General features: G+C 51.7%; 2 protein-coding genes and 1 long non-coding RNA gene across 4 annotated transcripts in view; 2 read left to right on the top strand and 1 right to left on the bottom strand.

Moving 5' to 3' along the window:
* HSD17B14 (hydroxysteroid 17-beta dehydrogenase 14) overlaps window positions 1–8,612 on the top strand; it is a 20,751-nt gene extending 12,139 nt beyond the window's left edge. The window contains exons 6-9 of the mRNA XM_019979571.2: window positions 7,409–7,513; window positions 7,888–7,955; window positions 8,056–8,152; window positions 8,243–8,612. Of these exons, the coding sequence (XP_019835130.1) occupies window positions 7,409–7,513; window positions 7,888–7,955; window positions 8,056–8,152; window positions 8,243–8,416 (444 nt within the window). The 3' untranslated portion in view covers window positions 8,417–8,612. The remainder of the gene's footprint in view (window positions 1–7,408; window positions 7,514–7,887; window positions 7,956–8,055; window positions 8,153–8,242) is intronic.
* Window positions 8,611–13,822, bottom strand: LOC109572625 (uncharacterized). Its single transcript, XR_002182826.2, has 4 exons — window positions 13,769–13,822; window positions 12,932–13,048; window positions 11,153–11,239; window positions 8,611–10,767 (listed from the first exon to the last, which is right to left on the bottom strand). It is a non-coding gene; the product is annotated as an uncharacterized lncRNA (long non-coding RNA).
* BCAT2 (branched chain amino acid transaminase 2) lies at window positions 8,753–23,858 on the top strand. 2 transcript variants are annotated; one of them, XM_019979570.2, is made up of 11 exons: window positions 8,753–10,651; window positions 14,135–14,209; window positions 14,530–14,733; window positions 18,748–18,858; window positions 18,955–19,074; window positions 19,222–19,385; window positions 21,764–21,906; window positions 22,071–22,156; window positions 22,337–22,477; window positions 22,577–22,651; window positions 23,442–23,858. In XM_019979570.2, the coding sequence occupies exons 1-11, from the start codon at window positions 10,628–10,630 to the stop codon at window positions 23,478–23,480; spliced, it is 1,182 nt and encodes a 393-aa protein (XP_019835129.1). In that variant the 5' UTR covers window positions 8,753–10,627; the 3' UTR covers window positions 23,481–23,858. The 2 variants fall into 2 exon arrangements, with proteins under 2 accessions (XP_019835129.1, XP_070627528.1); XM_070771427.1 differs by lacking the exons at window positions 14,135–14,209; window positions 14,530–14,733.

Raw genomic sequence — 23,858 nt, 5'->3', positions numbered from 1 at the left:
GTCTGGTATTCCCATCTCAGAATTTTCCACAGTTTATTGTGATCCACACAGTCAAAGGCTTTGGCATAGTCAATAAAGCAGAAATAGATGTTTTTCTGGAACTTTCTTGCTTGTTCAATGATCCAGCAGATGTTAGCAATTTGATCTCTGGTTCCTCTGCCTTTTCTAATACCAGCTTGAACATCTGGAAGTTCACGGTTCACATATTGCTGAAGCTTAATAGCATTAGCTAATTCACATGGTTGTCCTGAGAATTGAATATGATTAAATACCCACAAAGCCCTTAGAACATGCCTGGCACCCAGTTTACTCTCTGCAAGGTATCACTGTTATTGTGAACCTTGCTCCATTTCTGTTTCTTGTGGCTACTCAGTCTGTAGTCTCTGATATACATATTGGGCAAATGAAGCCTGGGAGGAGTAGAAGGGAAAGGTTAAGGCTTGAGCTGAACTTTGAATGGAAGTGAAGGAAGTAGAGAAGTAGGACGTTTTGCTGCCCAAAGAGTAGCAAAGGCCCTGGGGCAGAAACCACCCAGGTAGATTTTAGCCCGAGAAATTCTCCATCTTCATTTGCCTTTAGCAATTATAAATATTTTCCAAGGCAAATGTATTTTATTTATTTTTGGCCACGTTGTGTGACATGTGAAACTTCCTGACCAAGAAGTCTTAACCACTAATCTTCAAGGAAGTCCAATTATATTAGAAACATTTTGTTAAGCTTGTTGTATCCATTGCCTTCTACCATCCCGTACCTGGACATCATATAATTTCATTAGTAAGAACTTCATGAATACTACCAATGGATTAGAACATTTATTTATTTTTATTTTGACATAACTTAAGACTTACAGAATATTTCCCGTATAGTACAGAGAATTCCTGTATATCCAGACTCCCCGTTGTATTTGCTATATCCTTCTATCTCTGTATTTAGGAATAAGTTGCAATCTATTTTGAGGGCTTCCCATGTGGGGCAAGTGTTAAAGAACCCACTTGCCAATGCAGGAGCTACAAGAGACTCGCGTTCGATCTCTGGGTTGGGAAGATTCCCTGAAGGAAATGGTATCTCACTCCAGTAGTCTTGCCTGGAGAATTCCATGGACAGAAGAGCCTGGCGAGCTACAGTCCATGGGGTTGCAAAGACATAACTGAGCCTGCATGTATATGTATGATGTCTCTTTACCCATAGTGCTTTGGAGGGTATTTCCTAAAATCAAAAGAACATTCTTCTACGAAATCACAGTAAGACTAACATTGATACCATGGTCTTAGCTAATCTTGAAACTTTCTTATTCAGATTTTTAGAATTCTTGTCATCACAGTTTCGTGGCCACACCTGTGTTAGCTGGGGTTCCCCCATAAGCAGAGCCTAGGTGGGGATTGAAGGGCAGGGTGGATGGAAAGCCATCCCGTGAATCGCTGTCTTCAGCCTGGGGAGTAGTTGTCAGGGAGCCAATGAAGGGCATCACCAGGGCAAGTGGGGGCCACTCCCTGCGGACACTCTGGGAGTCATGGAGAAACATGAACCCAAGAGTTACCCTCCACTCCCAAGAGGCAAAGGACAGCCAAATACTGTTTTAATTTAAAAATACATTTAGGGAATTCCCTGGTGGTGCAGTGGTTAGGACTCAGTGCTTTCACTGACAAGAGCCCAGGTTCAGTCCCTGGTCAGGGAACTAAAACTCCCACAAGTGGCTTGGGGTGGCAAAAAAAAAAAAAGAATAACAATGAAAAATTTGACTTCATGTTAAAAATTAAAATTAAGATTTTTTTACATGACCAAATTACTATTAGATCTCCTAAGAAAATGAACAGTAATTTCTTAATACCATTTAATGCCCAAGCCCTATTTAAAGTCACCTGCTGCTGCTAAGTCGCTTCAGTCATGTCCAACTCTGTGTGACCCCATAGATGGCAGCCCACCAGGCTCCCCCGTCCCTGGGATTCTCCAGGCAAGAACACTGGAGTGGGTTGCCATTTCCTTCTCCAATGCATGAAAGTGAAAAGTGAAAGTGAAGTCCCTCAGTCATGTCCGACTCTTCGAGACCCCATGGACTGCAGCCCACCAGGCTCCTCCGTCCATGGGATTTTCACCTAGTTGTTCCCAAATGTCTTATTATTAATAACAGTTGATTTGTTCACACCAAGCTCCAAAGTCTGCCTGTTGCCTCTGGTTTTTCAGAGGGCAGAGACTTTTGTCTGCTTGTTCTTGCCTCTATACCAGTGCCTATTGCAAAGAAATTTGTCAACATGCGTAAGTTGCTGCCCTTGCCACCACTGTCATCATAACCATAACCACCATGACTGCCATTGCCATCATCATCATCATTAACCTCATCATAGCCATCGTCACCATGATGGCCACCTTCACCATCATTTTAATCACCATCACTTCCATCACCACCACCATCATCATTTACCATCATTATCATGACCATCTTCAACATCATTGGCATCATACTCCCACCATCATCATCACTACCTTCATCACCACCATCAGGATCACCACCAGCATCCCTTGCAAGCCCTTTATTTATTTTTAAAAATATTTACCTGTTTATTTGGCGGTGCTGAGTCTTAGTTGTGGCACGAGGGATCTAGCTCCCTGACCAGGGATCAAACCCATGCCCCCTGCATTAGGAGCTTGGAGTCTTAGCCACTGGACCACCAGGGAAGCGCCTCCTTGTAAGCTCTATAAATATTGATTCTTGGGACCCCAGCCCAGGCCTCCTGAGTCAGAATCTCTGGGTCTTTGACCTCCCTGGTGAATTCTGATGCGAAGTTAGCCGTTCCCCAGGTTAGAGAAAACGCCAGAGGAGGTTGGGATGTTTATATAGTTAAGGAAAGAGAATCTTGTCAGGAGGGTGTTCACGGAAGGCATTTGAGCACTGGAGTGTCCATCGTAAGCGCTCAGAGCTGGATTGGTTCTTAGAGACCCATCTGTTCACTTATCTATTTACTCATCAAAGACTGAGCAAGCATTTGTAGGTGCTGCGGGGTGAACCACGTGGTCTTTGCCTTTGTGGAGTTTATAGTCACAGGGCAGCCAAGTGTTACCAAATAAACAAGAGAGGAGTTTATATGAGTGAGTGTGTAATGGAAGTCCTGGAAGGCTTCCTGGAGAAAATGAAAGATGAGAGATGTTAACTCGGGAAGAGGTGGGAGAGATTGGTGTCTGAAGGGGAGGCAGTCAGGCCGTTAAGAGTCCGGTGGGTCCCTAATGGAGGTACACAGAGGTGCAGACATTCCTGGAAGGGAATAGGCTGTGCAGAGGCCTGGCCCTGAGAGAGAATTAGGAGCCCAAACACACTCTAGAACATTCCACAGTGCACTTGCATTTGCTTCTGGCTGCCTCCCCATGCAACTTGAGCTCCATGAGGGCAGAAGTTTCTCCCAGTCTTGTTTCCTGCAGTGTCCCCAGCTTTTACCCTGTTACCTGGCACATAGTAGGTCCTCATGAAATGTTGGTTGAATGAATTAATGAGCAAGGGAATCGTAGAGATTCAAGAGTGCCTTGGTCTGTTGAGGACCCAAGGCTGAGGGAAGGGGTTGGTGCACGAAGGGGTTGAGGGGCACATACACGGGGCCTGGAGGGCCCTATTGGGGCATCTGGTCTTTTTTTTTTTTTTTAAATTTTTCAGCCATGCTGAGTGGCACGTGGGATCTTAGTTTCTTGACCAGGGATAGAACCTGCGCCTCCTGCATTTGGAAGCGTGGAGACTTAACCACTGAACCGCCAGGGAAATCCCTGAGGCATCTGGTCTTCACCTCAAGAGCAGCAGGGAGGCATCGAAAGCATTTGAGCAAGAAGGTGATGTGCATGCTACATCGCTTCAGTCCTGTCCAACTCTTTGTGACCCTATGGACTGTAGCCCAGCAGGCTCCTCTGTCCATGGGACTCTCCAGGCAAGAATACTGGAGTGGGTTGCCAGGCCCCTCCTCCAGGGGATCTTCCCGACCCAGGGATCAAATCCGTGTCTCTTGCAACTCCTGCATTGGCAGGCAAGTTGTTTACTACTAGTGCCAGCCGGGAAGATGATGTTAGCCCATGAATACTAAGATCGTTACTACTAACAGACCACTCTAGCTCTTGTATGAGGAAGAAATCAGAGGGCAGAGTGGGGTAGGAACTGACATCAGGAGGCGGTTGCATTTGCGCACTTGCATTTCAAGGCCTCACGCAATCTGACCCCTATCGCTCCTCTGATGTCACTTCCCTCCACAATGCCCTTCTTGTTGCCAAACACACCCCACCTGGTCTTGCCTCAGGGCCTCTGCACTCCGTGTTCCTGCTGCCTGGCATGGTTTTCTCTAAGAGATGCCCACAGCTCACGCCTGGACTCAAAATGCTCAAATTTGGGATTTCCCTGGCCATCCAGTGATTAGAACTCCGTGCTTCCACTGCAGGGGGCACAGGTTCAATCCCTGAGTCAGGAAGATGCCCTGGAGAAGGGAATGGCAACCCACTCCAGGATTCTTGCCTGGAGAATCCCATGGACAGAGGCGACTGAAGGCTTACAGTCCATGGGGTCTCAAAGAGTTGGACACGACTGAAATGACTGAGCATACACGCACTTTCCCAAAGCCTTCACTCGGGCACCCTGTTTGAAACTGCACCCAGCCCAACACTCCCATTCTCCCTTATCCTGCTCTCCTTCTGGTTCCATGTCCCCAGTCACACTCTTTATTTGTTGTTTAGTCGCTAAATTGTGTCCAACTCTTTGCAACCCCATGGACTGTAGCCCACCAGGCTCCTCTGTCCATGGGATTTCCCAGGCAAGAATACTGGAGTGGGTTGCCATTTCCTTCTCCAGGGGATCTTCCGAACCCAGGGATCAAACCCAAGTCTTCTGCTTTGGCAGGCAGATTCTTTACCACTGAGCCACCTGGGAAGCCCAAACACACTCTAGAACATTCCACAGTGCACTTGCATTTGCTTCTGGCTGCCTCCCCATGCAACTTGAGCTCCATGAGGGCAGAAATCTCTCCCAGGCTTGTTTCCTGCAGTATCCCCAGCTTTTACCCCGTTACCTGGCACACAGTAGGTCCTCATGATATGTTGGTTGAATGAATTAGTGAGCTAGGGAATTGTAGAGATTTAAGAGCACCTTGGTGATGGGTCAGTTGAGGACCCAAGGGGGAGTCTCCTGAAGCCCCCCCACACACATCTCCTGAGACTCTGAATTGAGAGGCTGAGTGGGAGTGGACCCCACGGCAGAGACTGGGGGCCAGGGATGGGGGCAGGTTTGGGAGGACCCAACACTTAAGTTTTGCCCTTGAGACACAGAGATGGAAATGCCCGCAGGTGGCAGATCCAGCTCCACAAGGGGGCTCCGAGGGAGACTTAGGAGGTGCCCATGGAAACCCAGGAACGTGGGCCTCCCATGGCAGAGCAGGGAAGGCAAGAAGCGGACCCAGGAACCCCAACATTTAGGGGAAATGGAGTCAGGCCAGGGTGAGGCTACAGTGTGTCTGCTGAGTGAGCCAGGCTCTCTTAGGTCGGGTTGTCCAAGGGAGGGAGGCGCAGAGGTCAGGCTGATAAGAGACTAGCAGGTCCTTGATGTGGCCACACACAGGCATAGGTGACCTTGGCAGGAGGGGTGGGGGAGGAGCCAGCATGTGGGGAGGGGTTGGGGAGGAGTGTGTGTGAGGGTTGGAGAGGGGCCACAGGAGTACGGGACAAATATTTATTGAACACTAGCTGTGTGCCCAGTGCTGAGATGAGGTGGCGAATAAGCCTGGCTCAGCTCCCACGGACCTCACCTTGCCAGGGTCGGGGAGAGGAGGGAGTTAAATGGCTGGGGACCCAGGGATAGGCAGGTTGCAGTTTTAAATAGAATGGTAGGGACTTCCCTGGTGGTGCAGTGGTTAAGACTCCGTGCTTCCTCCGTAGGGGTGTGGGTTCAATCCCTGGTCAGGGAACTAAGATCTGAGGTGCTGCCAAAAAAGAAAGTCACAGCATGTTGAATGTATGTGTGGATGGCCACTTGGGATTAATAAGCCAGATTCTTACAGAGATGGACACCTAGCCATCCTTTAAAAAAAAATATGATGTTTTAAATAGAATGGTCAGGGAAACCTCACTGAGGAGGTAACATTTGCACTAAAGTTGCTGAGGGGATAGGACTATCCCCTTTCAGCCCTGAACTGAATGTCCTGTGTCCTCAGAAACCCTTCACTCCTGGACAAACTGGGGAGAGTTGGTCACCCTAGGAATAAGTCACATGCTATATCAGGAAAAACATTCCAGGCAGCGAGAATAGCAAGTGCAAAGGCCCTAAGGTTGGAACACTTGGGGGAATATCTGAAGATACAGCACTGAGGATGGGGCAGAGGCTGTTTTGTGAGGGAGTGGAGGTCTGCAAGAGCTGGTGGGGTGATACAGAGAGGGAATAGATTAGCTTCCCATTCTGAGTATCCCTTGGGGGGAGCCACCTTGTACCCATTAATCAATCTTTAGCGATAGGAATGGGCCTTGCCCAAAGCAAGCAAGGAGAGGGGTAGAATTGGAATTTACTCAAGGTCATTCGAGACTGAGGAGCAGAGACAGACTGGAGTGAAGAGAAAAGGAAAGGGAGAGAGAGTTGAGAGTTAGTTTAGGGACCTCCGGGTGGCCAGGGGCTTGCAGGGTTGGCAGAGTAGGGAGTTCATTTCATGAAGGTCTGCCATGTCACGTTTGGACCAGAGTTTTCCCTGAAACTCAGAGAAACTTATCTTCCCCTTCATGTATAAAAGGGATTCCTCCCTTTTTTTCTTTTTTTGTAACATATGCAGCCATCTTGGTCTATCTTTCATTTTCCTATCTTGTAATGAACAGGAGTTTGAGTAATATACAAAGAGCTAGAGAGAGAGGCACAGGGACCCTGAGAGAGGGGGTCAGGGACACAGAAGGGGGAGGCAGAGACAGACAGAGGCAGAGAGAGAGAGAGAGAGAGAGGCAGGCAGGCCAAGAGACAAAAGGATCCTTCCCAGGACTTCCCTGGTAATCCAGTGGTTTAGAACCTGCTTGCCAATGCAGGAAACACACATCTGAACCCTGGTCCAGGAAGATCCCACATGCCTTGGGGCAACCAAGCCCGTGCACCACAAGAGAAGCCCTGTAGAGAAGAGAGAGTAGCCCCCACTCTCCTCAGCTAGAGAAAGCCTGCCTGCAGCAACGAAGGCACAGTGCAGCCAAAAAAAGAAAAAGAAAGAAAAATTCCTTTCAGATAAAGACAGACTCCTCAAGGGCTGCTACTCAGAGACCACGGGGCAAACCACAGAAGGTGCCCTGGAGCCCTGGCTGCTGTCTGTACAAGGCACCCAGATCCGCTCGTGAGCACCTCAGGGAGATGGCCAGGAGGCATTTCAACGGGGCTGGGGGGAGATCCAGGGGCTTGGGCGGCTTACTCCGCTCTCTGTCTCCCCAGCTCGCCCTCCCTCACCTGCGCAAGAGCCGGGGAAATGTCATCAACATCTCCAGCCTGGTCGGGGCGATTGGCCAGTCCCAAGCGGTTCCCTACGTGGCCACCAAGGTACACCGCCGAGATACCCTGCCCCTTCCTCCAGGTGTCTCAGCCCTGAGGTATGGCCTGAGGCACGGCCACCTGGCCTTCCAGGAAACAGAGCCTGGTGCAGCCGGAGGCAACCTGCAGAGAGAGTGTGACTTCCCTCTTCCGATGCCCCTGCTTGACGCCCCCTGGTTGGGTGCATGCGTGCCAGGTCATGTGCTCAGTCGTGTCTGACTCTTTGGGACCCCGTAGACAATAGCCCGCCAGGCTCCTCTGTCCATGGGATCCTCCAAGCAAGAATACTGGAGTGGGTTGCCATGCCCTCCTTCAGGGATGGGAGGAGACCGCAGAAGGAACCTCATTTCCTCTGAACTTTCTCCATGCCCTGTCTTCTGCAGGGGGCAGTGACAGCAATGACCAAAGCCTTGGCCCTGGATGAGAGTCAGTATGGCGTCCGTGTCAACTGGTGAGCAGCTTCACGTGGGTTGAGAGCCTCTTGAGGGAGTGAGCCCAAGGGGCAGTGTGTGCATTGGACTTCCCTGACCTCCTCTGCTCCCCCACCCCAGCATCTCCCCTGGAAACATCTGGACCCCTCTGTGGGAAGAGCTGGCGGCCTCAACACCTGACCCCACTGCTACAATCCGAGAGGGCACTCTGGCCCAGGTAGGAGTGGGGCCCGGGTCGAGGTGGTGTGGGCGTGGAGGTCAGGTGGGGGCTCCTCGTGACTCTCCTTTCCCCCTTGTCTCTCCCCAGCCCCTGGGCCGCATGGGCCAGCCAGCTGAGGTGGCGGCTGCTGCTGTGTTCTTGGCCTCCGAAGCCACCTTCTGCACGGGGACTGAGCTGCTCGTGACCGGGGGTGCGGAGCTGGGGTATGGGCGCAAGGCAGGCCAGGCCGCCCCGGCGGAGGCCCCCACCACCCCTTCCTGATCTCCCACATTTCCACCTGGGCCTCCTTGATGAGGGTTCTCCCACCCCAAACTCTGTCTCCCAAATCCCAGTTTCCACCCTCTGCCTCTGAAGTGCAGCACTCCACCCACCCCAGCCCCGACTGTAGACATTCAGACCACTCACCAATGTGCCAAACCACCCCACAGTTTCCCATAAAAGCACTTTGCAACCAGGAGGAGGGCATCACTGCATTTATTTCCGACCCTTTATGAGTCCTACCATGCCAGGACCGGGTCCCCCGACCCCGCCCCACCCAGCTCCCACGCATTCCCACGCGTGGCTTAGACCCGAGGGACTACAACTCCCGGCAGGCCTTGCGGCAGGAGACTGCAACCCAGGGCTCCTGGGAAAAGTATTGCAGGTTGGCTTCACCGGCGAGCTAATTAAAAAGGCCCGCAAGGGAGAGTCAATTAAGCTCTAATTAGGAGATAATGGAGGGGGTTAAGCAAACAGGCCTCCACTTTATTCTTGGCCCTTAGGGGAAAGGAGCTTTGACTTCGCTTGCAGCGGAGTAGGAGGCTGCCCAGCACCAAAAATAATGAGGGAAGAGAAAGCTAGGCGGTTGACATTCCCGGGTCAGAGGGAGAAAGGGCTGGGATCTGGACTCCAGGGTTTGAGGAGGAGGGAACTAGGCGGTGTGGACTCCCTGGCTGGGAGGGAGCGGAGTCTGGCCGCCCCCTCCAGATGGGGCGAGGGGCCCCATCGGGGGTAAGTCCCCCGGGTGCGGAGGTGGGGCTGCATCGCTGCTGCGGGATTGGCCGAGGCGGGGGTGTGTGCGGCAATCCCTGATTGGCCGCGGCGGAGGCGGGGAGCCGCCTGGGCGCCGCACCCTTGCGGCTCCAGCCTAGGTGGTAGGGGAGGAGGACTGGGCAGGTGGGAAGAAAAACAAGGAGACGTCCTGCGGGGAAGGACTCAGAATCTGACTGCCCGGGCCTGTGGCTTTTCGTACTGGGGAACCAGAAATTGGGAACAAAATGTCTCAGGGTCGAATTACGCAGACACAGTGACCTAAGGAGCGGAGTTTGAGGATACAACAGGAACAACAGTTTGGTGTCACTGTAACCTGGGTGCAGGAGATGGGGGAACTTTGACCACGGAAGATTTGGGGAGGGGGTGCGCACGGTGACCTCGGGGCACGATATAGAGAACACTGAAACAGGTTTGAATTGCTAGCGATTAGAGAGATCCTGAGGGGCTGTAGGGCTTCCCAAGTTGCTCAGTGGGTAAATAATCCGCCTGCAACGCAGGAGAAGCGGGTTCGATCCCTGCTGAGTCGAGAAGGAGGAGAGCACGGCAACCCACTCCAGTATTCTTGCCAGGAAAATCCCATGGACACAGTCGGATACAAATGAAGCAACTGAGCACGCACGCACTCAGCAGGGACTGTAATCGACTGTCTGCCTCTGGGGGTCATGAAACTGGGGCGACAATCTTGAAGGGGCGTAACCAGGGAATCCTGCCTAGAGGCTGCTCACTGAAGCTCATTGATGAACTGGCTGCTGCTGCTGCTGCTAAGTCGCTTCAGTCGTGTCCGACTCTATGTGACCCCAGAGACGGCAGCCCACCAGGAACTGAACAATTTCAGGCGTCCCTGATGAAAAGGGCTGGAAGGAGGCATGGTGAACTCTTGTGTGTTTATCTCTTTAAAAAGTTACCAAGAGTACACGTGTATCTTCTGGTTGGAAAGGAAACCTATATTCAAACAGGGAAGTATCCGGACAGAGTCAAGCTCTCCCTTCATCCCTATCTGCCGCCCTCTTCAGAGTCCTTTCCCTTCAAAAGTGTATTTTTACATAACATCTGCGCCCACCGACCTTAATTGCGTGGTTTTTCACCAAGAATCGCGATATGTGAAGATTTCTGCTCCCCACCCCTCCCTTCTTTTCCCTTTAGCTCTCCACCACGGTACTGTACCTATTAAAATGCATTTCTGAAAACCGCTGAATGCACACTCTAGCGTCGGGGCTGGAAGGAAGATGTGTTTCAAGTTACTCCCTTCTGCTCGCGGGGTCTAGCGCATGCGCTCTGCGGTAGGGCCCTGCTCCCCGCGGGCGCCCTGCAACTGGGAAGGCCAGGCCCGCCTAGGGTGCTAGGCTGACAAACCATCCCACTGGAGGGGGCGGGGCGGGGCCGGAACGTCTTTATCCCAGGCCGCGCCCTGGGCGGGCACAGATACCAACCACACAGACCATGGCTACAGCGGCATTGAGGCAGGTGGGTTCGCGGCCCAGTGCCGGGGGTCTGGGGAGCTCTTAGGGGAGGCGCACTTCCGGGACCACTCGCCGGTGGCCCATCCGGTGGGGCGCAGGTACTCCCGCACTCAGGTTCCGCTGCAGGGAGCCAAGGAGGAGGGGGCCCCTTAGAAAGGAGCACGAGGCTTTAATGGGGATGAAGGGAGAGAAGTAATCGGTGGGAAGGGGGACCCAGATGGGACTTCTAGGGATGGATATATGGAAGAGGAGACGGCAATGGGAGAAGCATGGGACTGGGGTGACGGGATGGATTAGGAGAGAAGGGAGACTTTGGGGGCGCCAGAATAAGATTCCCAGACCCTCTAGGTGTGGGAGCAGGATGGAGGCAGAGTTCAGTTTCAGGTCTGGACTGGGACTAGGACCCAAGGCCCTATTTTCTTGGCACTAAAGATAGAGGTAGAATGTTGTGCCCGGAAACCCCTTATCTGAAACTCTGCGCCAGGGTTGAAAATAGAGTTAATACCTCATTGTCAGCGACAGAGATTCTCCTGCTGTGAGTGGGACCCTCCATTCTTACTGATACATGTCAACAGGCAGAGCTTCGGAGAGCCTGTGATTTGAGAGAACAGGGTTTCTCAGTGAGGAAGGAAACAATAACAACTCGAAGAAGGGATTCTTTATAACCCTTGACAGCTGCAGCTTAACGTTGGGAAAAATGGTTCCTGTTAACTTTGTACCTGACTTTATATGGGACTCTTAGCTTGATGGATAGCAGGACAGATGTTTCCTTTCTGAGTTGAGACGGAGACCAGCCTGGGCTGTGTCTGGGACAATCTTGACTTTACGATGACACTCCTGGGCCGTGGTGGTAGGACAGCCTTGGGCTGTGAGTGCTGGGGTCAGTGGAGATTCCATCATATTATAGAGCTCTGCTCTGTGCATACGCCACCCCAACTCCAACTATTTCTCATTTCCTAATTCAGCCCCAGAGCTTTTTACAACTCTATGTCCCTAAAGCTCAGGGATTATCTGAGATCTCCTTGGGGCCCAATCCCCCAATGGTTTGGGGTATCAGGTGGTGGAGCACCTTCCCTGAGGGGAGGTGAGACCCCTGCCCCCAGAAAAATATCCTGGGAGGGTGAAGGCAGCTTCTCCCAGTGTGACAGTGTCTCTATGGCCAGTACAGATTTATAATCTCCTGGAAACAGTGCCTGGCACCTTTTCTCTGCCTTGTGGGTGTGTTTTCCTGCTCCTCTCTGTCTCTCCTGGATATCTCTGTCTCCAAGCATTGCTGAGGTAGTTTCTCTCCAGGTGTTGGCATCACTCTGTCTCTGCTAGTCTCTCCTCATTTCCCTAGGCCTCCCTTTCACTTTGTGCTGTCCCCCGACATTGGGTCTTGATCTATTACTCTCCTTTCTCTTGTTCTCTCTCTCTTACGGCTTCAATTCATCTTGCCTTCAGTATTTTTTTTTCTTGATTTCTCCAGGCTTTACCATGCCTGAATTTCCCTCCCTCGTGTGTCTTGTCTCAGTCTCTATATATATGGTGGTTGTGGTTTAGTCACTAAGTTGTGTCAAACTCTTGCAACCCCATGGACTGTAGCCAGCCAGGCTTCTCTGTTCAAGGGATGTCCCAGGCAAGAATACTGGAGTGGGTTGCCATTTCCTCCTCCAGGGGATTTCCCCCTCTCTCTGTATGAAAGTGAAAGTGTTAGTTGCTCAATCCTGTCTGATTCTTTTTAACCCCCTGGACTGTAGCCCTCCAGGCTCCTCTGTCCATGGGATTCTCCAGGCAAGAATACTGGAGTGGGTTGCCATTCCCTCCTCCTGGGGATCTTCTCGACTCAGGGATTGAGCCCAGGTCTCCTGTATTGATAGGCAGATTCTTTATTGCTGAGCCCCTCTATGATCATATCTAATTTTACTTCTCTTGGCCTTGGATTCCTGTTCCTTAATGTCCGTGTCTTTTACTTCCTTGTCTCTTATTTTTTCTCATTCTTCTTCTCTACTTTTTTCCTTTCTGCCTTCCTCTGAGGGCTGCTTTCCTGTCCACCTGCTGCCTGCCTCCGCCCTGCCAGTTGGTGTTATCTCTATGCGGGGGGTGTCTTGTCCCCCTCCTGGCCAGTAACCTGGCCCTGGCTTGGTCAAGCCAGAGAGCGCCACCTAGAGGCCATCCCAGGACCCACACTCCAATCATCCCAGTAGCCCTCCAGTGCTCATAACATCCAGGACCACTCCTCAGACTTCATGGCCTAGACTTTAGGACATTCCAAACCCACAGCCCCCGTCTCACCATGACTCACCTACTGACCAGTGACTTCGGCCATTCACATCTGTTCTGGGTTCCCTCAGCTCACAGGGCAGGAGCAGGCTAGGCTGTTCTGTCTGCCAAACCTCATCACAGCTGCCTTCCCACTGGGCTGAGGAAAGAGGTATCTCGAGGTCAGAGACTGGGGGGGAGAGGCCATCCTGCTAGACGCAGACAGACCTTCTCTCCCCCGCTGGCCTCGGGCCGGACCACAGGGGAAGCGTTCATCTGAGCAGTGTCTCTCGATGACTGGGGTGGTCCCCTAGTGTATGTGGCTGCCCCTCAGTTCCCTACAGCCCTGGGAACCATAGGGAATTGGAATTGCTGGTGTCCAGGGTGTGGGACTCGGAGAAGGCAATGGCACCCCACTCCAGTACTCTTGTCTGGAAAATCCCATGGACGGACGAGCCTGGAAGGCTGCAGTCCATGGGGTCGCTGAGGGTCGGACATGACTGACTTTTCACTTTCATACATTCGAGTGTTCTTGCCTGGAGAATCCCAGGGACGGGGGAGCCTGGTGGGCTGCCGTCTATGGGGTCACACAGAGTCGGACACGACTGAAGTGACTTAGCAGCAGCAGTAGCAGGGTGTGGGACTGGGGCCTCAAGTAAGCTGAGCCCAGTTGATCTAATACCCCAAAGGGAAGGACTTGCAATTCTGGGTCTGAGGGCAGAGGGGGCTGGGGGTCTGGATCCTGAGGTGGGGGCCTGGAATCCAGGGTCTGTAATAGAAAGGGCTGGGGCCCTGGGCCCTGGGGGAGCATGACCTATGGGCCCTCCACTTTTCTAACTCTTTTCAGGATTTGAGTTCCCCCGGGGAGGCCTTCACTTACCTGCACACCTTCCCTTGTCGTCCTCTGTCTGATCTGGGCTCAGGCAGGGCTGGGGCCAAAGTTCCCTGGGGTAGGAGGTGCCTGTATTTGACTTTGCCCCAGCTTGGAGGAAGGGATGGGAGCCGATTCAGCTCTTTATTGAGATGGCCCTTGTGGGGGCAGGGAGCAGACTTGGCCTCCTTGGGGATCTCCTGCTCCATGCTGATCAGGGCAGGGGAAGGGACCTGGCCTGGAAGCACTGGGCCTGGGACAGAGCATGCCCGAGAACATCCCCAGTGCAGACTGTGGAAAAGATGGGTGCCAGGACCCCCTGCGCTCTCTGTCTCCTGGTCTCATCACCTTTCTTACTTCTGTCCCCACCCTCAGATTTGGATCCCCAGATTTCTCCCTGTTCCTTGGTTTCTGTGTGGTTCCAGAAGATATGCCTCATCCAGCTTCAAGGTGACAGTGGGGATTAGGGTTTGGATCTCAAGGAAGAGGGGCTGGGGGCCTGGACCAGTGGGTCTGAGGGAGGCAAGGGCTGGGAGCTAGCTTTAGGCATCTCCAAAAGATCCAGGGTCCGAAGGTGAAGGTGGGTGGCAATGGGTTAGCCTAATTGCTTGCCATCAGGCCGTGGAAAAGAGATGAAACTGCATGTCCCAGGAGCCTCTGGGACTACAGATCCTTCTTCTCTCTGGTTCTCAGCCCCAGGGGTTCCTGGGAGTTGTAGTTTTTCAGATTGGAAGCTGTGGTCAGACTCCAGGATGCCTATCTTTTCTCAGGCTGCTGACCTGCAGCTGGAAATGACACAGGAGCCTCATAAGAAGCCTGACCCCAGCCAGCCCCTGCTGTTCGGGAAGACATTCACCGACCACATGCTGATGGTGGAATGGAATCAGGAGAAGGGCTGGGGCCAGCCCCGAATCCAGCCCTTCCAGAACCTCACGCTGCACCCGGCCTGCTCCGCTCTGCACTACTCCCTGCAGGTGGCAGGGCGACTGCCCTCCCTCCCCTGCCTCTCCCTGCATCTCTTCCATCTTGCTGAGTCTCTTGCTGGGTCTACCTCCCTGGGTTTGCTTTTTGTGTGTTTCTCATTTCCACGCACTCCTCATCCATTTTTCTCAGGCTTGTCATGTTCCAAGTCCCATATTTATTGGGTGATGCCAGGTCCCCAGAGATGAGCAGACCCAGTTCCTTCACTTGAAAACCCCCACACTTTGGTGCTCACCCAGGGGGATCTGGACTCTGATGGAGGCAGCTGAGGTATTGTGGGAGGCCAGAAGAGGAATGCCCACCCTACCTCTGATTCGACCGAAAGTGGGGTCTTTCCTGGCAAAGAGGGGAGCTGAGGCTCTTAGTGGGAGAGGCGACATCAGTATAAAGACACAGTCCAAAGAAGAGCCTGGTATATTTGGGAGGGAAGCGTGGGGTTGGAGGCTACGGGGAGGCTGAGGATGCCATCAGAACCCCAGAGGAGCTGGGACCTTGTCAAGGGCACTGGGAGCTCCGAGGGCTCTGAGCAGGCACAGAGCAGGTAGAGTAAGACCCTTCTCAGGCCATGTAAAGGATGAGCTGAGGTCGGAGCCAGGGGGATCACCAGGAGTGGATGGGGCAGAGAAATTCAGGGATACTAGGGATTGACCGGCTGGGCTAGAGAAGGGCAGGGAGGGCTGAGGACTGTGCCCAGTGGTTTAGCCGGGTGACCATGTAGACCACGGGACCATGCCGATATGGGGACATAGGAAGAGGAGGATTGGCTTTGTGGGACTTGGTGAGGGCCCACGAGGAGAGAGATGCAGGAGACATTTGACCCAGTTTCCAGCTTCAAGCTATGGCTGAAAGCAAAGTCTTTTCCAAAGAAGCTTTACTTGTTGCAAAATTTTGGAGGGACACACTGCAGTTGTAGCTGGTTGGCACTTTGACTGATTTTTGTCCCTTACGGAGTCGTTCTCCAACATTAGGCATGTTCCACCCGCCCCCCCCCCCTTTTTTTTCCTCTTTTCTTTTCAGAATTTTGATGGTTTTTCTTCCCACCTACTCTGGACATTTGATTCAAATGGATCAGTTCTGTGCAGAGGAGACCCAGCGTGGGGAACAGATACAAAGGATGGATGGTCAGGACGTGTCTACAGAGCCCCGCCCCCAGGAAGGTGGCTTTTGGAGATCACCATTTATTTGGCTCTCCTTTCAGCCCAGCATGACAGGATGTCCTCCAACAGTACTTTTGGAGGACAAAAGTACTTTTGGGGACCCAGTACTTTTTCTTTAGTAGAGTGAGTGAAGATGAAAGGGTTGAGCATGCAAAAAAACATGTCTTTCATGATAGCTCTTACATAGGGCTCCCCAGGTGGCACAGTGGTAAAGAACCCGCCTGCCAATGCAGGAGACGCAAGAGATGCGGGTTCGATCCCTGGGTTGGGAAGATCCCCTGGAGGAGAAAATGGCAACCCACTCCAGTATTCTTGCCTGGAGAAAACCATGGACAGAGGAGGCTGATGGGCTACAGTCCATGGGATCACAGAGTCGGACAGACCGAGTGACGAACACTTTCATTTTTCCTTCTTTTAATGTAGCCTAGAGATTCTTGGGCAGCCCTTGAAGAGCTTTGTCCTCCTTTTCTGCTGCTGTGTAGTATTCCATCCTAAAAATGCCGCCTTTAGGCAATCACCTGTTGCTGGACACTTAGGTTGTTCCCAGTCTTGTGCTATTATAAACAGCACTGCAATAAACCAGCGAACACTTCACTTCCCTTAAAAGCAAATGTATCTCTCCTTTCAATTTCTGGAACTGTTGGCTCAAAGGCTGTATGTGCTTGTGATTGCTGACAGATGTTGAGCCATCAATATCTTCTGTGACAGATGTTATGACAGAGCTGTGTCAATTTTCACATTTACCAGCCAGGCCTGTTTTCCCTGTTCCCAGGATGACCCTTGTCAAACTTTTAGATGTCTTGTAAAGTGCTTTTAAAGGTACTAAGTGCTTTTAAAGGTACTTCAAGGTAATTTTAATTTGCCTTTTCCCCCCGATTATGAATGGAGTTGACCATCTTTTCACAATGGAAGAGCCATTTTTAGTTCCTTCCTGTGAACTGTCCATTTTCTTGGCTGATTTTTCTATTAGAGTGGGTTTCTGCATTTATTTGTAGGAGTACTTTGTGTATTAAAGATAAGTCATTTGTGATGTGAGTTCAAAGTTTCTACCCAGTTTGTTTATTTTTATTTTTATGCAGTCTTTTCTTTTTGATTTCTGTGATTTGTCATATTTAGAACACCAGCCCCAATTCAAAATATAAAATGGTCCTTTGTGTTTTCCTTTATTGCTTATAGAAGAAATTTCATTTAAACCTGAAAATTTTCCTGATGTGAGGTATGAGATAGCTGCTGTTGCTGCTGCTAAGTCGCTTCAGTCGTGTCCGATTCTGTGCGACCCCATAGACAGTAGCCCACCAGGCTCCACCGTCCCTGGGATTCTCCAGGAAAGAACACTGGAGTGGGATGCCATTTCCTTCTCCAATGCATGAAAGTGAAAAGTGAAAGTGAAGTCGCTCAGTTGTGTCCGACTCTTATCGACCCCATGGACTGCAGCCTACCAGGCTCCTCTGTCCATGGGATTTTCCAGGCAAGAGTACTGGAGTGGGGTGCCACTGCCTTCTCCGGTATGAGGTAGGGATCCAACTTAATTTTTCCCCCCAGAAATGGATATTTGGTTGTTCAGCACCATTTAACTGAATTGATCATGTTTTGTACAATTTTTACTTAAATACAGTTGGGTTACAACATTGTGGTGGTCTCAGGTATACAGCAAAGTGATTCAGCTATACGATAATCCACTTTCTAGTCTCTTGCATTGTTTGATCTGTCAGTTCATTTGTCAATGTCACTTCAAGTGTTGTAGATTCATAATCTGTTTTCATATGTGATAAGGCAGCTTCCCACTCTTACCTCTTGCCCTTATTTTTACATTTTTTCCCAAAATACTCCAATTATTTTTATTTTGCATTCTTCATTCATTCAGTCAGTCAGTCAGTCAACAGAAACCTACTATGCACCAAGAACTTACCTGGGGTTGGTGGGATTAGGAGGGTGGTTCTTTAGTGATTTATGTATTTGTTGATGAACATTTAAATTGCTTCCATATCTTGGTTATTGTGAATAGCACTGCTATGAACACAGGGGTGCAGGCATCTTTTTGAATTAGTTCTGATATATGCCCACAAGTGGGGTTGTTGAATCATACAGCAACTCTATTTTTTTTGTTTTTTGTTTTTTTTACTGTTGTTGTTTTTACTGTATTCCATAATGGTTGCACCAATTTATATTCCCACCAACAGTGTAGGAGGGGTCCCTTTCTCTACACCCTCTCCAGCATTGGTTATTTGTAGACATTTGAATGATGGCCATATTGACCTATGAAGTGGTACCTCTCTGTAGTTTTGATTTGCATTTTTCTAATAATTAGCGATATTGAGCATCTTTTCCCTATTGGCCATCTGGGTGGACATTGTATGATTTCATCCATGGCTATTAAAGTATTTCTCTAAAACACAAAAAGGCTATTTAAAAAGATAACTTCTGGGAATTCCCTGGTGGTCCAGTGGTTAAGACTTTGAACTCTCACTGCCGAATGACCTAGGTTCAATCCCTAGTCGGGGGACTAAGATCCCACAAAGCATGTGGTGTGGCCAAATAAATAAATAGGTAACTTCCATGTCATCTTCATTCCTGAGAAATGGTCCCAGTAACATGGAAAGGGTTTAAAAAAGCGTGCTCCTTGCTTTGGGTCTCTCTGTTCTGCTTTCTCTGGCTTCTGTCCTTTGCTGTCTCCTCTCCTGGTCTGTCTGGATCTTTGCTCTCTCTCCTCCTCTCTGTGCTCAGTGGGTTAATCTCTTCCCTGCTCACTGTATTTTTCTGTGTCTGTATCCCTGTGTATCAGCCCGTTTCTCCCTGGCTGGGTGAGCTGTCTCCCTGAACTCTGACCTCCTGCCCTGCCTGTCTCTGCAGCTCTTTGAAGGCATGAAGGCATTCAAAGGTGGGGACCAGCGCGTGCGCCTCTTCCGACCTTGGCTCAACATGGAACGGATGCTGCGCTCGGCCCTCCGCCTCTGCCTACCGGTGAGGGGCCCCCGGCCGCCCAAGGAGGGTGGGGCAGGGGGCATGGGCGGGGGCCAGGGTCAAGAGGGTACCCTGACTCATCTTCATCCCACCCAGAGTTTCGACAAAATTGAGTTGCTGGAGTGCATCCGCCGGCTGGTGGAAGTGGACCAGGACTGGGTCCCTGGCAGCATGGGCACTAGCCTCTACGTTCGGCCCGTGTTGATCGGGAACGAGGTGGGCCAGCTCTGGGGGCTGGGGAGCCACACTTGGGGGGCGGGTTGCCTTCCTGAAGGAGAAGGGCCGGGGACCTAGGCTTGGGTCAGGGAAGGGGTTGGGGGCCTGGATTCCTGGGTCCCTGATGTCCCCTTCCGCCCATCACAGCCCTCGCTAGGTGTCGGCCACCCTACTCGAGCCCTCCTGTTCGTCATTCTCAGCCCTGTGGGCGCCTACTTCCCTGGAGATGCCTTGAAACCTGTCTCCCTCCTGGCAGATCCATCATTCATCCGGGCCTGGGTGGGTGGGGTCGGCAACTACAAGCTGGGAGGGTAAGTAGTCCCTTGCCCACCCCAGGGTCTGGTGCACTGGGCGTCAGAGACACAGGGTGTGTCTTTGGATGTCCAGTGGAGAAACTCAGATTGGCCCCCAGGGAAGTCTCTAGAAATGAATTTACACTTAGCTCACTGGTCTCTCCTCCAGGTAGCCTCCCCTGAAAACCCAACCTTCCTCAGCTCCCATAATGCCCAGGGGCTCTGGCATCCACCACCCTGCCTGTGGACTTCCTGTGGATTTATCTGTCTTGCCAAGGGCATCAGCTCAGCAGGGCAAGGAGGGTTAGGATGGGGATAAGGCAGAGGGCGGGCTTAGGATGTATTGGGACAGCAAGTGTGGCCCCAGCTGGGAGTTCATTCAGATCCTTTCAAAACATATCTCGTTGAAGTTTCCTGATGGTCAACGTGAACTTCTCGATGTTCAAGCTGGTTTTAGAAAAGGCAGTGGAACCAGAGATCAAATTGCCAACATCCACTGGATCATGGAAAAAGCAAGAGAGTTCCAGAAAAACATCTATTTCTGCTTTATTGACTATGCCAAAGCCTTTGACTGTGTGGATCACAATAAACTGTGGAAAATTCTGAACAAGATGGGAATACCAGACCACCTGACCTGCCTCTTGAGAAACCTATATGCAGGTCAGGAAGCAACAGAACTGGACATGAAACAACAGGCTGGTTCCAAATAGGAAAAGGAGTACGTCAAGGCTGTATACTGTCACCCTGCTTATTTAACTTATATGCAGAGTACATCATGAGAAACACTGGGCTGGATGAAGCAGAAGCTGGAATCAAGATTGCTGGGAGAAATATCAGTAACTTCAGATATGCAGATGACACCACCCTTATGGCAGAAAGCAAAGAACTAAAGAGCCTCTTGATGAATGGGAAAGAGGAGAGTGAAAAAGTTGGCTTAAAGTTCAACATTCACAAAACTAAGATCATGTCATCTGGTCCCATCACTTCATGGCTAATAGATGGGGAAACAGTGGCAGACTTTATTTTCTTGGGCTCCAAAAACACTGCAGATGGTGATTGCAGCCATGAAATTAAAAGACGCTTGCTCCTTGGCAGGAAAGTTATGACCAGCCTAGATAGCATATTAAAAAGCAGAGACATTACTTTGCCAACAAAGGTCGGTCTAGTCAAGGCTATGGTTTTTCCACTAGTCATGTATGGATGTGAGAGCTGGACTGTAAAGAAAGCTGAGTGCTGAAGAATTGATGCTTTTGAACTGTGGTGTTGGAGAAGACTCTTGAGGGTCCCTTGGACTGCAAGGAGATCCAAACAGTCCATCCTAAAGGAGATCAGTCCTGAGTGTTCCTTGGAAGGACTGATGTTGAAGCTGAAACTTCAATTCTTTGGCCACCTGATGCAAAGAGCTGACTCATTTGAAAAGACCCTGATGCTGGGAAAGATTGAAGGCAGGAGAAGAAGGGGAAGACAGAGGATGAAATGGTTGGATGGCATCACCGACTCAATGGACATGAGTTTGAGTAAACTCCGGGAGTTGGTGATGGACACAGAGACCTGGCGTGGTGCAGTCCATGGGGTCGCAAACAGTCAGATACGACTGAGCAACTGAACTGAACTGAACTGAACCCCTATGTTGGGTGAAGCTGGGGACACAGATAAGTCTGATCTGGGCCCTGCCCTCCATAGGCTCCCAGGCTGGTGGGAGCCCGAGTATCCAGGGCAGCACGTGCTCTGATGGAAATGACCAGAACATGGGAAAGTCTTCACAAAGGAGGTCCGATGGGTAGGCTGGAGATGGTTTCCTGAATACAAAAGTGGTGTGTATGTGAGTCGCCCAGTCATGTCTGACTCTTCACGACCCCATGGACTGTGGCTCGCCTGGCTCCTCCATCCGTGGAATTCTCTAGGCAAGAATACCGAAGTGGGTCGATTTCAAATCCTGGGAACACACCAGTGGAGACAGGGGGGAGGGGCAGAGTCACCGAAGTTGTCAGAGAAGAAAAATAAGTCTGGCTTTTGCAAAAGGCTTAACAGGTAGTCCCAGACCAGGCCCAGCCCTGAACACTGGACTGAAGGGCTGGGATCTTGTCCTAGAGGCAGTGGGGAGCCCCGAGAGGCTTGTGAGCAGACGAGGTGCGAGGTCAGCTCTGGGTGAGAGACAGTGAGTGTTAAATCAGGGCAAAACGGGAAAGCATCGAGGTGGCCAGTTGATCGCGAGAGCCCAGAGGAGGCTTGAAACCCAGCCTGGAGGTTCAGTAAGCCTCTCAGAGATGATGTCACAGCTGTTTGTGAATGGGGCGGGAGCAGAATGAGCGCTGGTCTAGAAAGACTCACATCGGGCCACGTCGGGGGAAGGCTGGGGGTCCCTTGACCTGGTCCACCATGTTGCTGTCCGCCAGGAATTACGGGCCCACCGTGTTAGTGCAGCAGGAGGCACAAAAGAAGGGCTGCGAGCAGGTCCTCTGGCTGTATGGGCCTGATCACGAGCTCACGGAGGTGGGCACCATGAACATCTTCGTCTTCTGGACCTATGAGGACGGGGGTGAGCCCACCCATGACCAACCCCAGGCTGGGCGGAAGTGGGCGGGAGCAGAAATTCTTAGTGGCTGCAGGTCTTGGGGCTTGGCTGTGAGTGGGGTGGCTCCTAAGAGGATGGGATGGTGTGAGGTAACACGCCCCCTCCCCCTTCTCTTCCACCTGACCCAGTGCTGGAACTGGTGACCCCCCCACTGGACGGCATCATCCTACCTGGAATAGTCCGACAGAGTCTGCTGGACCTGGCCCGGACCTGGGTGAGGGCATGCTGTCTTCGGGTGGCCAGAATGATGGGGTACTCCTCTGTTGCAGGACTGGAGTATTGGGGGTGGTGGAGGGGACTGGGCACAATGGCATGGCTCTTTTTCACCATCCACACAGAGCGGGGAGCAGAGCAGCCCCCCGGGCTCAGAGGTTATTCGTGTCTCGCCCCGCAGGGTGAATTCCGAGTGGTAGAGCGTAAGATTACCATGAAGGAGTTCCTGCGGGCGCTGAAGGATGGCCGGGTCCGAGAAGTCTTCGGTTCAGGCACTGCTTGCCAGGTCTGCCCCGTGCACCAAATCCTGTACCAAGGCAAGGTGAGGAAGGGCCAGCTTAGAGCGTGAGGAAGGGCCAGCTTGGACCGTCACGGAGAAGAAGGGGGTGGGGGCCCGTTCTTACCACCCTTTCTTCCCCAGCATTTCCACATTCCCACCATGGAAAACGGGCCCCAGCTCATCCTCCGCTTCCACAAGGAACTGAAGGCGATCCAGGTGAGGTGCACCAGCTGGGAGCTGGGCTGGATGCTTGGTTGCCCAAGAGAAGTTCACATCCCACTAGCCTCTGAACTGAGGCTTCCCTTCCCCCACCATAGTCCCACCAGCTGAAAATGGCTCCTTCCATTGGCCTCTGGGCCTCCGATTGAGTTTGCTTTCCTCAAGGCCCTGTGGCCTAGAACACTTCTTGGGACTAAATGGCGCTTCTCTGTGAGCCTCGGGAGCCCTGGCTTGAGAAATTCCCTTCCCATGAGCCTCCGGGACCTGAAGCCAACCTTCTGGCCACTGAGTTCCAAGTCCCAGAGATCCCCAGGAGCCCTGGGCTATTCCGCTGGCTTGAGAATCTTGCTCCTACCAGCCTCTGCACTCTGCCCCGACTCTGTGGCCTAAGAACGTTTCCTATCATAAGCCCCAGGAGGTACTTTCATACGTCTGAACCGAGCTATCTGGCCTTTCCTGGCACTGGAACTGGAGCTCCTTTTCTGTGAGCTTCTGTAAATTCCAGAGTATCTGGACCGAGAACTACACCTCCTGCCTATCCAGGTTTTCTCAGCTGAAGAACTTTCCCCCGAGCCTTCAGGGCCTTACAAGAACTCCTCTTTGCAGAACTACAACTCCTTTGGGCCTCTGCGCCACCTTTGCCACGTTCGGTGGGCTTCCGGGAAGTGGCCTCATTTCCCGTGAGGCCCTGGGGCGTAACTTTGCCGGCGCTCAGGCTAGGATGCCCCAGGGCCTGCTGGGAGTTGTAGTGTGGTTTCCTCTCACCTCCGCCTGTGTTATTCTCTAGTACGGATCAAAAGCCCATGAATGGATGCTCCCGGTGTAATGCTCTGGGCTACGCTGGACCACTCTACGGACCACCGACCTGTAGCATCCAGCCCCTGTTGGACCTTCACCTCCGTACCAATGACTCACCTGAAGTGCAATATGAAGTAAAAGACGGGGGAGCTTGGACGCCTGGATCTCCGGTGCCCCCATGTTACACTCCCAAAGCCATAAGGGCCTGACCCAGGCGTCTTGGACCCTAGCCCCGCCATTCAGGCCTTGGGGACCTGTACTCCCCGCTGCTCCGTGTTGTGGGTCAGGGATACACTTTGACCCCAAATCTGCATCTCCGTTTTCAGGCCAGATCTCCCGGTGCTACAGTTGATTTTTTTTTTTTCCCCCTAGCTGCGATTTTGAAATAAAATGCCAAAGAACAAGA

This window comes from Bos indicus, chromosome 18, assembly GCF_029378745.1.
Source record: "Bos indicus isolate NIAB-ARS_2022 breed Sahiwal x Tharparkar chromosome 18, NIAB-ARS_B.indTharparkar_mat_pri_1.0, whole genome shotgun sequence".
In the NCBI taxonomy this organism is placed as follows: Eukaryota; Metazoa; Chordata; class Mammalia; order Artiodactyla; family Bovidae; genus Bos; species Bos indicus.
Note: the sequence above shows the minus strand (reverse complement) of the source record. Positions and strands in the feature narration are given on the sequence as shown.